Consider the following 15,187-nt stretch of genomic DNA (forward strand, 5'->3'; position numbering starts at 1 on the left):
AGGGGTTTGTGCATTTGTGTATATGCACGTGTGAATGTGTGTGTGAATTCCTTCACCAGATTGCTTTGTCGTCTGTTTGAGTCTCTCTCCCAGCAAGACAGGGGTCGATATCAAAAGTCAATGAAAATATTTTCTACATTGTTAATTATATAATCAAGATGGTTACATGTACATACTTTTGTTACCATCTTTCCTCTCTTACTTTATGGCTCTTCACAGCAGCATGAAATTTGTTTCTTCAAGTTCTTTAAAACCACTGTAGTGAAAACATACTTATGCTATGCCCAGCTCTTTCATGGACTAAAAAAGGTTCTCAGACTATTATTTTGTCAAAATCCTTCTGATCATTTAGTGGAGAAGGGAGCTTTCGATATGACCTCTCTAGTTTATAGTAGTCTTTCCAGCATTTCTGTGGGTGGTCTGTTCCCCTGTTCCCTCCAGAAAGGGGACTTACTCCATCCCTTGGTATAGTGAATCTGTCACCATTTCCAGGGCAAGAAGACGTGAGATTGGAGTTTGGGAATTCCCACAAACGTACAGGTTTGTAAGTATTCCAAAACTTCCAATGCGAATCACGCCATGAAAGTCCCATTTTGCAAGCTCCCCTCCCCATTCTCACATGGGAGTAACTACTGCAGATTATCCTCGATTTTTGGTGGAGAAGTCACCAGAAATAAATACATTTGCTAGTGCCATTGCGAATTGCTCACAGGTGTAAATGAGGTATTTTCAGCTGTAAACTAATGTTTTAATGTTTCTGTCTGAAGGTACCTTTGTGACTCTTTATGTTCTCTGTGGCCTTTGGTTTATCCTTTGTCAGCCGTTTGACTCTGTCTAGGAAACCTTCAGCCATTGGCTTGAGACATTGTCAGTTACATCCAGGACCAGCTCACTGGAGTATTTTAGTCTGATATTCTTGCTGCAGGCTGTGGGTATAACCATCTGCCTTCTTTGAAGGTCATCAAGGACTGTTGTATATCTGTAAAGTACACTCTCGTCTACCTCATAAATGCAATGTATATTCAAAGCCGTCTTTTTTTTGTTTCGCACTGCAGCTGACAGGTTTGTTTTATTGGCAGTGCAGTGTGAACAACAAACCTATTGGTTCTGCCAATGCTCGTTTTTCCTAAAGTAAGGATCCTTCTTTTTTTATGGTCCTTTGGCTGTATGAAACTGGGTGCTTTCTCTCGCCATGGCCACAGTCTTTTACAGTTTCTACACCTGCATTCAGGTCCTTTGCTTTGCCCACTCACTTCAGTAATTTAAAAGCCCGTGATAATGCACTGGCTTGATATTGCCCCGTATAATTATTGCTCAATTGATGACCGTAATTATTTTTGCTAGTTAAACATACCACATGAAGAAAGACCTCTATACCGTCCGATGGCCTGTATTTGCCCATGGTGGCATGGAAATGACTATTTGATGGTATAAGGCTCACTGATGACTATAAGCTTCATTATTCCGAACCGAGTTAGAAATGTTATTTTTTTCAATTGAGATGCTTGTACTTAGAAGCAAGTACAGATTTTGAAATTAATGTTTTATCTGCTTTGGTCCATTTTATCTAATTTGATTAGGTACTTTATTATTGAGTCTTTTTATTTCCATTTTGGTAATTTTTTTTTTTTTTTTTTTTTTTAATAATTAGATAACTGCATGTTTCTCTAAAATCAGAGCAGATCTGAAATATGTAGGTATTGATGTATGTTTCTCCTTGGCCACTTTAGTTTGCCTGACACTCAATACAGGCCTTTGCCACTCTAACATCCGGATGGATTCTGGGCCATACGTACTAAAGCATTTTCTCATAGACATAATGGGTAAAACTATTTGCTACATCTAACTCTTTGTGGCTGGAATTCTGTTATGTCAGCTGAGGCATTATTCTTTGGGAACCTTGCACTTGTCTTCAAGGCTTCCCGATTCTCTAGACCTGCACTATTAAGCCTTTTTAAGTATTGATGTGCTGCTCTTTTACAGACTACTGGTTATTATGGTCTATTTGAACTACGTAAGCTCGCCCAGTGATGTCTTTCAAGGTATCTCGAGCTACTCTCCTCTTATTCCTTTAGGTCCAGCGTGCCTGGACTCAATCAGGTGTACTTCCTAGGTGCTGTATTTTTCCAGGACTGGATTTTAAAGTACTTTAAAGATCAGCTCAAGACTTCACCTCCCAGGTTCTAGTAACAGGTGTAAGATTCCCCCTTCCACATGGTAGTGGGGCACGTTTGCCTCCCTGCCTCTTCGCATAAGTTGACTCTTGTGAATGTTTGCACACCCTCAGCAGTTGCATTGAGTGAATGGTTGCTCGCCTTTGGGTCTTCTGCCCATGGCATAATCAGTCAGAAAGGAAATTCATCTTTTAGGGATTAACAAAGTGCCTCACTCTTGATATTGACAATGGATATGATTATTTTACCAAGAAAACTGGGCTTGTGTGGCAAGAGGTTTGGTATTTGTTGGACTTTTTTGCTTATGCAGGGTCATCCCCAGTCTTTTTGCCTCCTATTTTCTTCTGACCTTTTGCTGTTGGTTTTTGCACTCTGAGCACTTTACCAGTGCTAAAGTGTTTATGCTCTCTGTGTAAATTGTATTGTTGATTGGTTAATCCATGATTGGCATATTTGATTTACTAGTAAGTCCCTGGTAAAGTGCACTTGAGGTGCCAGGGCCTGTAAATCAAATGCTACTAGTGGGCCTGCAGCACTGGTTGTGCCACCCACCTAAGTTGCTCTGTAATCATGTCTCAGACCTGGCACTGCAGTGTCTGTGTGAGCAGCTTCAACTGTAAATTCGACTTGGCAAGTGTACCCACTTGCCAGGCCGAAACCTTCCATTTTCTTACATGTAAGGCACCCCTAGGTTAGGCCCTAGGTAGCCCCAAGGACAGAGTGCAGTGTATGGTTGAGGTAGGACATATAGTCATGTGTTTTAAATGTCCTGCCAGTGAAATATTGCTAAATTCGTTTTTCACTGTTGCAAGGCCTGTCCCTCTCATAGGTTAACATGGGGCTACCTTTAAATCTGATTAAAGTGTAGATTCCCTTTGGGTGCGGATGGACTTGTGGAGTTTGGGGTCTCTGAGCTCACAATTTAAAAATACATCTTTTAGTAAAGTTGATTTTAAGATTGTGTGTTTGAAAATGCCACTTTTAGAAAGTGAGCATTTTCTTGCTTATACCATTTATGTGACTCTGCCTGTTTGTGGATTCCCTGTCTGGGTCAGTTTGACAGATGGGCTGGTTGCACCTCACACTAGACAGTGACACAAAGGGAGCTGGGGTGTTGTCTGCATTTCCTGATGAGCCATCTGTGCTAGGAGGGAGGGGAGGAGTGCTCACTTACACCTGAAAGGGCTGTGCCTGTCCTCACCCAATGCAGTCTCCGACCCCCTAGTGAGTGTCTGGGGCCTGGCCTGAGCAAGGCCGGATTTCACATTCAAAAGAGACTTTACTTTGAAGTAGGCCTACTTCAAAGGAGAAATTGGGTATAAGAAGGGCACCCAAAACCACAGACTTTAGATCACTTCTGGACATCAAGAGGAACCTCTGTCTGGAGAAGAGCTGAGGAGAAGTGCTGCCCTACCTGTGACTGTGCTTTGTGGAGCTATCCTGCAGTTGCTGTTTCTGCCAGAGTAAGAGGGCAAAGACTGGACTTTGTGTGCCTTCCATCTTGTGAAGAAATCTCCAAGGGCTTGATTTAGAGCTTGCCTCCTGTTGTTTGAAGTCTCAGGGACAGCAAAGACTTCTCTCTGCGAGCACCTGAAGTCTCTGGAGATACTCTTGCTCTGACAAGTGGTGCCCTATTCAGTCCCTGGGCCCTTGAAAGGAAAGCTGGTGGAAATCCTAGGAAATCAACTTCAGAAGACTTCAGACCGACACCGCTGCTGAATCCGGTGAAGCCACCTGCAACCGACTCCGTGATCTTCGCTGGAAAGCGACGACCTTCGCAGGCCCGACGCCGCTGCAGCCCCACTGAAGTCTGCGACTCTGTGGAAGTTGCTGCACCACGTCGTGACCGACGCCGCTCGAAGTGCGCAGATTCAACGTTTCGCACAGACGCCGCGATCCCTGACTTCGCGCATCGGCTTGTTTTCACTCTTCACCAAAGGTACTGAACTTGGTGGTCTGCGCGACTCCGTCACGACACCGTGTTAACACCTCATCGAAGCATTTTGTGTTTCTAAGCGCTATTTTTGAGTTTAATCTTTACAAATTCAGAACTTGACTTTTGTAGGTCGCCGTTTTGATCTTGTTTTGTTTAGATAAATATTACCTATTTTTCTAAACTGGTGTGGTGTCATTTTGTAGTGTTTTCATTAAGTTACTGTGTGTGTTGTTACAAATACTTTACACCTAGCACTCTCAAGTTAAGCCTACTGCTCTGCTAAGCTACTAAGGGGGTAAGCAGGGGTTAGCTGAGGGTGATTCTCTTTTACCCTGACTAGAATGAGGGTCGTTGCTTGAACAGTGGGTAACCTGGCTGTCAACCAAAGACCCCATTTCTAACAGTATTCATTTCATTCAATTTTACTTAGTTAAAGGCATTCAAGTACCATTTATATTTGCATTAGTGTGATTAGAAAACAGTAACACGTTACCATCTGGTATGATTAAATGAACATATGATTTTGACCTTCGTCTTAAATTATTCAGAATTTCATATAAGAAGCACACAGAGGTGGCAAAGGATCGTCGTTCCCCTAGCTAAGCCAGGAGCTGAAAGGTAAATCGATATTTATTTATCGTTTTATCTTTCAGCTGCTGACAGCCAGCAGCATGTGAAGGGAAGGGCAAGGCTAGGCCACGGGAGGGGAAGGGGGAGGAGGAGGAGGAGAGAGTGCTCTTAAGTGCACATGTGTGTTTGGCCGGCCGTCCTGGGCCGGCCAAACACACATGTGCACTTAGGTTTCTATCGTCTGGCTGTGTAGAACAGCTGGGCTGGAGAAACCGCATAGACCCCAGGGCAGTATCTGAGCGGCAGTCCAAGCTGCTCAGACAAATCCTGATGCTGCTTCCATGCAAGCTTTAGCATGAAAGCAGCGGCAGGATTGCTGGGGAGCCTGTGCTGCTGTCCCAGTGAATGTTGGGACACCCGAAGAAGAGGAGCGAGGCAACAGGAAGAGGTACGTTTTTTTAATTATATTTTTATTCCTCCCCTTGTACTCCCCCCAAACACCCCCTACCACCCCACCCCCAACACGCACCACCACCTCCCCTATAGATTTGCTGCCACCGTGGGTGGAAGCATATGCATGTATTTTGGGTTACATTTTATATTGTTGAGCGTATGTGTGTTCAAGGTGGCTCATAACATCTTTTTCTTATTTATTTTCAGATTGCCTATTTGACATCTGTTGATCAGTTGCAGTTGTACCAACGGTTGAAATTTGAACGAGGTATTTTCATTTGATGACGTTATCTCTGTTTACTTGAAGGGTTGACTGAGTTTTCCAGGCACTTTCAATATCTTGATCAGGGAAAGTTTACTTTGGCTGACAGCAGTTATGTACCTCACTTTTGCTAGCTACCTGAAGTATTATTTGTTATACTCTAGGTGCCATAGGTTGATAATGAAGTGTATGTAACTGTACACCACACAGGACATTAACACCTTTGACACACTAGATACAATTTGAAGACCGATACTGTTTACTTTTTGTCCCAACCTAGGACAACGCTACTTACTTTTGGTTCACAATATAACGGACGCTCTGCAGACTTACCAGGGTCTATGTCCTTTGATTGCTTCCATGCCAATATGTGTACACTTTGCTGTACAAACTCTTGGAGTCCCATCATAATTTAATCTCTTTGTTCATATTTAACAAGCCTCGAAAAAGTCAAGGATGACGAAACACGTGTCGGCTGTTGTTATTCAAACTGGAAAAAAGTATTGTGTTCTTACACCACGTTCCTAGTGCATTTTTATGACACCAGAGGATTTCAGCCCTGACGTATTACCAAGGAATAAAGTTTTCTCACCGTGATCCTGTGACGTGCCGTGGTTTTCTTCTTTCCTACTGTTTACTTTTTGTTGACTTATTTCCTTTACGTACCAGCCAACAAAGAGTGCCTCTTGTCTAATAGAACGTGCTTCGGTAGATGTCAGACAAGTGTTAGTTTGTAAAGTGTGCTTGGAGTTACAGGAACGTGGGTACAGACTTGGGTCTCTCACATCGGAACTCCATGGTTTTTTAGAGCAGGCAAAAAGTCAGGTGTCTGCAAACATTTTGAAAAAGGCAGATATAGGTAGCTTATTACTAAGCAATGCCTCAGGTTAGATGAAACTTTGGGTAGTGGGACTTCTTCTCTTTGGTGGCTGGGCGACTGATTGTTAGATGGTTATTAGATGTGGATAGGTCTGCATGCGATAGTCCTATCCTTTTATTTATTTATTTTTAAATATTATTTTTATTTGCAATTCAAAAGATGGCAAGCATTAAATTACACCCACAAGTATCAGCTTCTCTGAATATTTCCCTCTTTTTAATGTTTGAAGACCTAAATCAATTTTCTTGTAGTAAAAATCTGATTTCAGTTTAACTTTCTTAATAAGTCAATGCAGAAGTCCTGCTCCCATAAAGTGTGTGGAAAAATGGAAGGAACAAGAGAAAAGACTCTTACATGTCAGACTTTAGAGTTTTCTGGTTTCTCCATATTTCAGATGATCCTCCAGAAAAGTTAATGCCCAATTAGCTCCAAATGCAAATCTGAAAGTTAAGGTGATCGTCCCTGTTGAATGCCACATATGCACATTCCCATAACAAGACAGAATTATACCTCATGATCTTATTTTTTGAGTCAATTTGTGCTGTTCAGTGGAGAAAGCAAGTACCCACATGTGGGTGCTTCTGGCTCCATTTTAGCCACCTTCATTGTAAATTTCTTTGAAGACCCCATCCTAAATGTGTCGCCTCTCTCCTTTAATAAGGTTGCACCTGCTGTTTCAGCGAACATGCAACTTCCTTATTTATTACTCAGTAATAGAGGGACCGCAGAATTAGTGGTCCCATTGTGAGAGCCAGATCAACTGCCCAGCTGTTCTATCTTCTTTTTTTTGGAGGACCCATTGTAAGAGGGCTACCACCAAAAGCATACAGCTGCCACAGTTGGCCCACAATCTTCTTCACATGTACTGCGCCATCTCGCTCCGTCCTCTCCCTTCTCTCTAGCACATCCATTTTAGAAGGGTGCCTAAAATATGCTATTTTAGGTATTTCAAGAAAAATAAATGGTTTGGGTGAAAACTCTTCACCTGAGTGACCTGCCTCATTACTTGAGGCATTTGAGTATACCTTCTCAGGTAGCAGGGATGTAGCGTGATGCTAGATTTCTGATGGGATTGTTTTGACAGGAGCTTTTGTAAGTTGACAGAACTTTTGCTATTACTGGCTTTCTGTGTTGTGCATAATGATTTACAGGGCCGGCTTTAGGTCACTGCAGCCAGTGCATCCACACTGGGTGCTGGCTTGGGGAGTGGAGCGCTGACCTCGAGGGTGGGGGAGGTGAGGTTATATCAATAACTTAACATTTAAAAACACATGCTGCAGCGTTCCTTGTGGATCCAGCTTTCAGGCAGCAATACAAATGACAAGATAATCCTTGTGATTAATATTCCTGTTGGAGAGATCGGAGTATTGTCTCCTGTCAGTTTTGACTCACCATAAAGTAGTGCAGAAGGTTCATATGCCTGCTGCAAAGAACGCGTAAACTGCGGATCACAAATCAGTGTTTTATATGAATAGCAGACCAGATTACTGCTTTTGCCACAGAAATCTTTTCATTTTTTTTAACTGTAGTTCATAAGATACCCCTTTTATAGAACAGTGACTGTTACGAACTATCATCAAAGAGCTGTATACAGATTGCATAAAATAGATTAGGACATTGTTTTTTATCCTCTTCCATTATCTATTCTAAATGTTGCTAAAAAAGGGTTTGTTCAAATAGATATACATTCTTATTAGTAAATCCATCCTTTACCAGTGCTTTAAAACAAATGGAATATACGTGATAGAGGGGCTGTGGAAGGTGAGGGGCACTTCTTCCCAGTCGTAATGAGGGAGTCCGAGGAGAAGGTCCTGTGGGTAGTGGTGCATCAAAAATGATTGTCACACCAGATGATGATTTAAATTTTAAGTGGGTTTCACTGATAACCAGTGGGGTGATTTCGAGGACTGTGTTATTTGTTTGTGCATTTTCATGTTGTGGTACATTTTGACTGCCTGTAGTTTTACTTTATTATTGGGAAAGGTTTTTTTGTGTGCCTTCCTCCATATATTTTGATGGTACTATGAGTGTGTGTGCCAGGACTAATGATTTGGTTATTTCTGTCCAGTGACTAAACAAAATAATTAGACGGTCTTCTGAGCATATTCAATTAAAAGTGTGTTCCCCTGACCGGTGAATTTCCATGACCCCTTTGGAAGCGAGAGAGAGTTCCACGTTGAAAAGGGCGCCTGGATTTCTTTTCTCATTTTTCTTACCCAGTATTGGACTTCTCCAAGGGAATATGGGCCTAGTTAGTCAAGACAAAATGCATTTTTTGGGAGATATATAAAGCACAACCCATCAAAAAATAAATTCACTTGCAAAATGTATTCAGCAGCATAAAACAAAAGAAGTCCATCCTGCCAGTGTTCGTGTGGGTTCCTATAGGCTGTGGACAAATCAAGGATTCTGGGTGATTCTCATCATAGGAAGTAAGCAGATTCTGATGGCCGCCAGTATGATCTCAGTCTGTCTATTGATTTGTGGGCATGCAGTAATTTGTGAAATGCGACATACGACTAGAGGCATTTGGTTAATGAACATTTTGAAGTGTAGCAGTAGTTGGTAATATATTTTGGTTCTCCTGTAATCCTCTTTAAGATGAAGGCTATGATTAGATGATTCAGCAATTTGGGGACAGAGCTCTCTTCATGGCTGTACAGAGGGTGGCGATCATTGTGCAAAATTCCTTTAGAAAGGCAGAACAAGAGACTATAATCATGAAATGTAGTATGAAAAAGAACTGAATGTGTTGCTCTGTTGACATTTCAGAAGTGCACTTAGATCCACATAGAACATGGTGCCCTTCTGCAGACTGTCAATCTGTGTGTGAAGTCAAACCCAGCGACTCAGGGCAGCCTGTGGAAGTAGTCTGCCAGACGTGCCATCTGACGTTCTGTTCCATCTGCAAGGCCATTTGGCACCCGGAGCGTGTGTGCCATGAAGGTCAACCCATTGTAGTGCCAACAGAGCATGGGTAAGTGGACGATGCTATGCCATGAAATATCTGACAGTTATTTGTGCAAGTGTTAAACAGTTAACACCTGACTTATGTATTAAATTATTGGTATCACTGTATATTCAACTACAACTGTTCCCTCTTGCCTGCACATCCAAGCCACATTATCATAAATATTGCTAGGATAAACTGTTAAGTGGTGCTGACATTATCACTCATTGCGGTAGCATATGTGGAATTTTGGACTTGCATAACGACCAGGCGTGGCCCGTCCTTTAGAGCGGAGGGGCCACGCCCCCCCATTTTTTGCCCCTCATGAAGAGAGCCGGTCAGGCTGAGCAACGGTCAGCCTGAGAGACACTCTTCTTGTTCAGGTCAGGCAGCCAGGAGCAGACATGCGCGATTTGCGCATACTCCTTGCTGCCTGAGCGGAACTTTGCTGGGCTAAAGAGGTCACAGCTCCTATAGACGTGATCTCCTAGGCTCAGCAAAGGTGCCTAGAGGCCCTCTCCCGAGTGACGAGGAAAGCGTCACCCATTGACTTTGACCTGGTCGTTTCAGGTTTAAACCCTGAAGCGCCCAGGGAGAGTGTCAATCAGTGACACCTCATCACAGAGTGTGGTGGGGTCAGCAGTCTCACTGGCCCCATTCCACTCTGTGACGAGGCTGTGACTGCTGCCTTCCCTCATTGGCTGACCAGAGGTGAGGGAAGGCAGCAGTCCCAACCCTCCTTGGACCTCCGAGGCTGAAGGTAAGTAGGGGGGGGGGGGGGGGTGTGTGTGTGTGTGTGTTCGTTCTTTTTAAATGTAAGTTTGAATGTTGATGAGTGTTGTTAATGGATGTGTGTGTGTGTGAAAGTGTGCTTCCCGCCCTCCCCCCTTCCTCCAAAATCTGCCAGCCGTCACTAATAACACAGCTGTGTAATTACTGGTGCTAAAATGTGTTAGTACTAAAAACTAACAGCTGTATTACTACTGTATTAAGCAGTATTAGAACATTGTAATGTTGGGGGCTCCATTGCAGACAATGGGGTGCTCCTGGTAAAAACCTGGAGGATCAACATTCCAATGTTCTTTGTTCACAGCATGAGCTGTGAACAAAGCCTCACAGAGCCTGAGGGGATTTTAATCCCTTTGGGCTTTGTGAGGAATTCGTTTTATTTGATAGAACATTCTGCCCTCTAGTGGCAGGATGTTCTAATAGCCTTAGAACCCGCCGTAGCGGGCTCTACTGGCTATTAAAGGCCCTTTCCCTTGTTAACGAGGAAGCGGGCCTTTAATGGCCGGTAGAGCTGGCTAGAGCCAGTGAACCACGCATCTTCCGCCATTTTCAGTAGTTAAATAAACATTTCACCTAACTATCCTCAAAGGCAAACACACCAGGCAGTTATCAACTTGGAGTCTGTATGTATGTGAATTGCACCCACATAAACACTGAATTGGAGGAAAAATCTGGCAGTCGCCAACAAGTTGCAGATGGCCTAAGCCACATTGAGGGCTGGAGGTGAGCCAAACTGCCTTAATCCCTTGAAAATGGAGGTCCCGCTTCTATACCCCATGGTTCCCACTTCCCTTTATTTTATGTTGACATGGCCACTGAGTACTCATCCTGCTAAATAGCATTGATGAAGTTCCACTTTGACGTTGAATTGTCTGTCATCCATTAAGTTAAATGTGCCCAAATGAAAACAGGGAAACTACTTATTCAATACTTAGTAATAGATAGATATCAACAGGAATAAAATAAACATGCATCTAAGGCAACAGCTCACAATCTCTTTGTGCTCTTAGGTGGCTGATATCCATAAAGTGCTAATTCTTTGTTAGTTAACAATAAGCTAGAAAAGAAGGAATATCTTGAACACTTTCATTTACTAACTGAAAACAAGAATTGAACTTGGGACATCATTCTGCCAAAAAGCATCAGGAGCATTGACTACTGTCCCTTATGCCCATAGATGTTTGTTTCACTTTAATGTGTGTTTTTTGTTTAGGAGAGCAAGGCAACTTAGGAGGAATTGAGAGAACTGTGATGGCTTGTTGTTAGCATCTTTCTTTCTGTTCTTTAGCGCTACATAGATAATACCAACAAACTGCTGACTTTATAAAAGGTAGCCCCCATGTGTGTCTCGACTGCAATATTCAAGGAGTGGCCTGATGAAAATAGGAGAAGTTTTAGCTCACTTTATCCATTATTAAGAACGCCTAGCCACATATGTGCCCAAGATGGAGGACTTCCGTTGCTAGTTTTTACCTCTGAGTTTGATGAATCCGATGAACTGGGGCCTTGTGATGAGGTTTGCTCTCCCCTTTAGTGGGATGGCTGTCTATTGTGTCCTCAATGTATCTCGGTTTCATGAGATGGCCTGGATTAATGGAGTGCACGATTTTTCACTTTGTCCTTAAATTAATTTATGGTTCCAACCTGGCTTTTGGCCATGGTGGGAAAATAAAATTAAAAATGGCAAAATGGTTGTTGATCCATCATATTGCACGCCTAGACACTGGCACGCATATGCTTTGGTAACCGTCTTGAAATGGCTTCAAACACATAAGTACACATAATCAGCCATACTTTGTCTGTAGTAGAAACGCATTCCAAGATGGCTGACTATGTCTCCGCATCTGGGTACATTCATCCTGATGCTCTGGCAGCCATTTTGGCATTAGCTAGTCCTAATGCTTGTTTTCTATCCCATGGTGGCTTGTGGGCCCTATTGTATAATGCTGGTAAGTTACAAAACCAGCAGCAGTTTCATTTGTCCTTGATGCTGGGAACTTTGTTTTGAAGAATGCACCATTAATCCTAGGACTTTGTTTCATCAAGTATCTGAACGGGAGCAACAGTCACAAAGGTGGGCAGCTATGCATTCTCCCTCCCTGCACTCCTGTTGAGCCTTCCTCCACCTTCTAGGAATTTGCAGTGCTTCTGTCCACAGTTTCTGTTGACCATCCTGGATGCTGTCCATTTCTGTAGCATACGTCCACACTGCTTTGCACTCCCCCTACACTCCAGACTCACTTTGCAATCAGGGGTCCACAGAGGTTCCACATCTGTTTTCCTGGATCATTGCGTGTAGTACTTTCTTCAGTTTTATAGGCTGAGTAGGTGGAATTAGCAGCAAAGGAGGGCACAGACTGGTGTTTTCAGTGCAACAGACACTGTTGCCTGTACCTTTCTGTGGTCGCTGACTTAGAGGAATGTTGCGTACAACTCCCAAGCTCTATACACATGAGGATAACAGGTGAGAGAAGGTTTGGTTTGGAGCTCCATAGACCTGCAACCGTCTTGGGCTCTGCAGGAGTCACCTCTCTTCCTACGTCCTTCTAATCTTTCTTGCTACTTTGTTCACAGAGCCTTTCAGAAGGCAAATTTAAGTGTTTTCATAGAGAATATTGGCATACGCACTCTAACCATACCATTTCATTCTGTGAGCTTGTGAAGACAGGCTCTAACTAGCATCCATTCTCATGAAGGAAAATAAGTCTACCCAAAGTTGACTAGTTGGATATTTCAACACTCAATTGTTATGGGTTATTGATGTTGCCAAGGATAGAACATTTAAGCTGTAATCGCACTCCAGCAAAGATCTTCTACATCTACACAGACTTGCATGGACCCTGAGGCACAGTTTTCTGAACAATTCTTATTGCCTGTTTTAATAGAGACTGACTACTCCATTTCTTTACGGCATAGTACCCAACTAGTGACTTGATTCACAGAGATTTTGCTGTGACTTCCTCATGTAGTTCTTCTGGCTTACTCTTGAATTTCAAGAGTAGGCATGGAATTAGCCAGTAATGCTACAAGACTGTCACATCTCTGTTACCAAAATCTTTGTGAGTCTGTTGTTATGAATCGGTCTGGCTAGCACGCTTGCTCCACGTGCCTGCATTTTAGAACTTGAAAGTACAACTGTTAGTGAGCACTATAGAGGAAAAGGCGCAGAGTCGAGAATTCATTGGGAGCCAGCTGAGAACCACCTGTTTTGGTCTGTAGTTTCCGTATAAATCCATTATTAATGGAGGATTTTCTTCTAATCAACGAGATTATAATCAAGATTATAATTTAGTTCAAGAGGATCATATCCTTTTCTCTCAGTTAGGTAGGTATACTTTGTAACAGTAACATTATGACCTTGTTTGCACTCTTATTGCAGTGAAACACCACTGTGCCCTTCAGGCCTTTTAACCGTCCTCATTAATTGTGTGCTCAAGTTTGCAGCAAGTGTCATACATTTTCCCTTTCTCTATCCCTTCTAGCCATGCTCTCTTACAGACCTGTAGCCCTTTTCTGGAGGCCTCTCTCTCTCTCTCTCCTTCGCGTGCCACAAAGGAGTCAGAGAGGAAAGCCATGAAATAATGGAGACTTATCCTCTTTTTTTTTGTGTCCTGCTGACCTCTGGTCTCTTCTTTGGGGCAGATAAACGTTGCCTAAAACACATTTCAGTGGGGTGGCGGGGTGGAAATATATACCCCTGTTGTAGGCAAGTAAGACCAGGACAGCTCTCCCAAGGCAACTACGTTTAATCATCTTCTAGACCAGGTTTCTCCAAAACGTCGATCACAAGCTGCCAGTAGCTAGCAGACTGTGTTGGAGTATCTCGCCACCTAGTGTTCAGAAGTATTCAACTGCCTGGTGATCTGCCAATGCTGCACTTAAAACAAGCATTGGCAAAGCCAATAGGTCTTGACTATACAAGAGGTCTTGACTTGGCAATGTGTTTTGCCATGTTGTCCACCAGTGTGGCTGCTGTTCAGCATGGCTAAAAGTTAGTTGCATGGAGTGTGAGTGTGGAATGGGGGAGTAGTGACGTAGAGTGGATTTGTTGGAGTTCAGTTTTGTAGAGTGGAGTAGAGGAAATGGGGAAGCAAAGTGTTGTAGAGTTGAGTAGAAGGGAGTAGAGTTAATTGATTCAGTGGCAGAGACTGTCTTAGAGTAGAATGATGTAGAGTGAAGTGGGGTAGATTGAAATGGGGTGAGATTAATTGGATTGTGGCGGATTAGAGTGGGGTAGATTAGATTGGGGTGGGTGGATTGAATTTGGGTGATAGGACTGGGGTGGAGTGGGCTGGGGTGGAGTAGATTGAACTGGAGTGGGGTGAATTGGATTTATTGGCTCAGAGTGCGGCGGACTGTATGTAGTGGAGTGGAGGGGATTGAACTAGAGTGGGGTGGATTGGACTATGGATTGGGCTAGAGTGGGGTGGATTGGACTATGGATTGGGCTGGAGTGGGGTGGATTGGATTGGATTGGACTGGAGTGGGGTGGATTGGACTGGAGTGGGGTGGATTGGACTGGAGTGGGGTGGATTGGACTGGAGTGGGGTGGATTGGATTGGACTGGACTGGAGTGGGGTGGATTGGATTGGATTGGATTGGACTGGAGTGGATTGGAGTGGGGTGGATTGGATTGGACTGGACTGGACTGGAGTGGGGTGGATTGGATTGGAATGGGGTGGATTGGATTGGACTGGAGTGGGGTGGATTGGACTGGAATGGGGTGGATTGGATTGGACTGGAGTGGGGTGGATTGGACTGGACTGGGGTGGATTGGATTGGACTGGAGTGGGGTGGATTGGATTGGATTGGACTGGAGTGGGGTGGATTGGATTGGACTGGAGTGGGGTGGATTGGATTGGATTGGACTGGAGTGGGGTGGATTGGACTGGAGTGGGGTGGATTGGACTGGAGTGGGGTGGATTGGACTGGAGTGGGGTGGATTGGACTGGGGTGGGGTGGACTGGAGTGGGCTGGAGTGGGGTGGACTGGGCTGGAGTGGGGTGGACTGGACTGGAGTGGGGTGGACTGGACTGGAGTGGGGTGGACTGGAGTGGGGTGGATTGGATTGGACTGGAGTGGGGTGGATTGGATTGGATTGGACTGGATTGGACTGGACTGGAGTGGGGTGGATTGGAGTGGGGTGGATTGGATTGGAGTGGGGTGGATTGGA

At 43.8% G+C, this 15,187-nt stretch overlaps 1 protein-coding gene across 6 annotated transcripts in view; it reads left to right on the forward strand.

The window, feature by feature from the left end:
- Positions 1-15,187, forward strand: part of RNF144B (ring finger protein 144B) — a 279,170-nt gene that overhangs the window by 242,817 nt on the left and 21,166 nt on the right. For all 6 annotated transcript variants that reach the window (XM_069218759.1, XM_069218761.1, XM_069218762.1 and 3 more), the window contains 2 exons: positions 5,341-5,401; positions 9,048-9,252. In XM_069218759.1, the coding sequence (XP_069074860.1) occupies positions 5,341-5,401; positions 9,048-9,252 (266 nt within the window). The remainder of the gene's footprint in view (positions 1-5,340; positions 5,402-9,047; positions 9,253-15,187) is intronic.

Source organism: Pleurodeles waltl, chromosome 2_1 (genome assembly GCF_031143425.1).
Source record: "Pleurodeles waltl isolate 20211129_DDA chromosome 2_1, aPleWal1.hap1.20221129, whole genome shotgun sequence".
Taxonomy (NCBI): Eukaryota; Metazoa; Chordata; class Amphibia; order Caudata; family Salamandridae; genus Pleurodeles; species Pleurodeles waltl.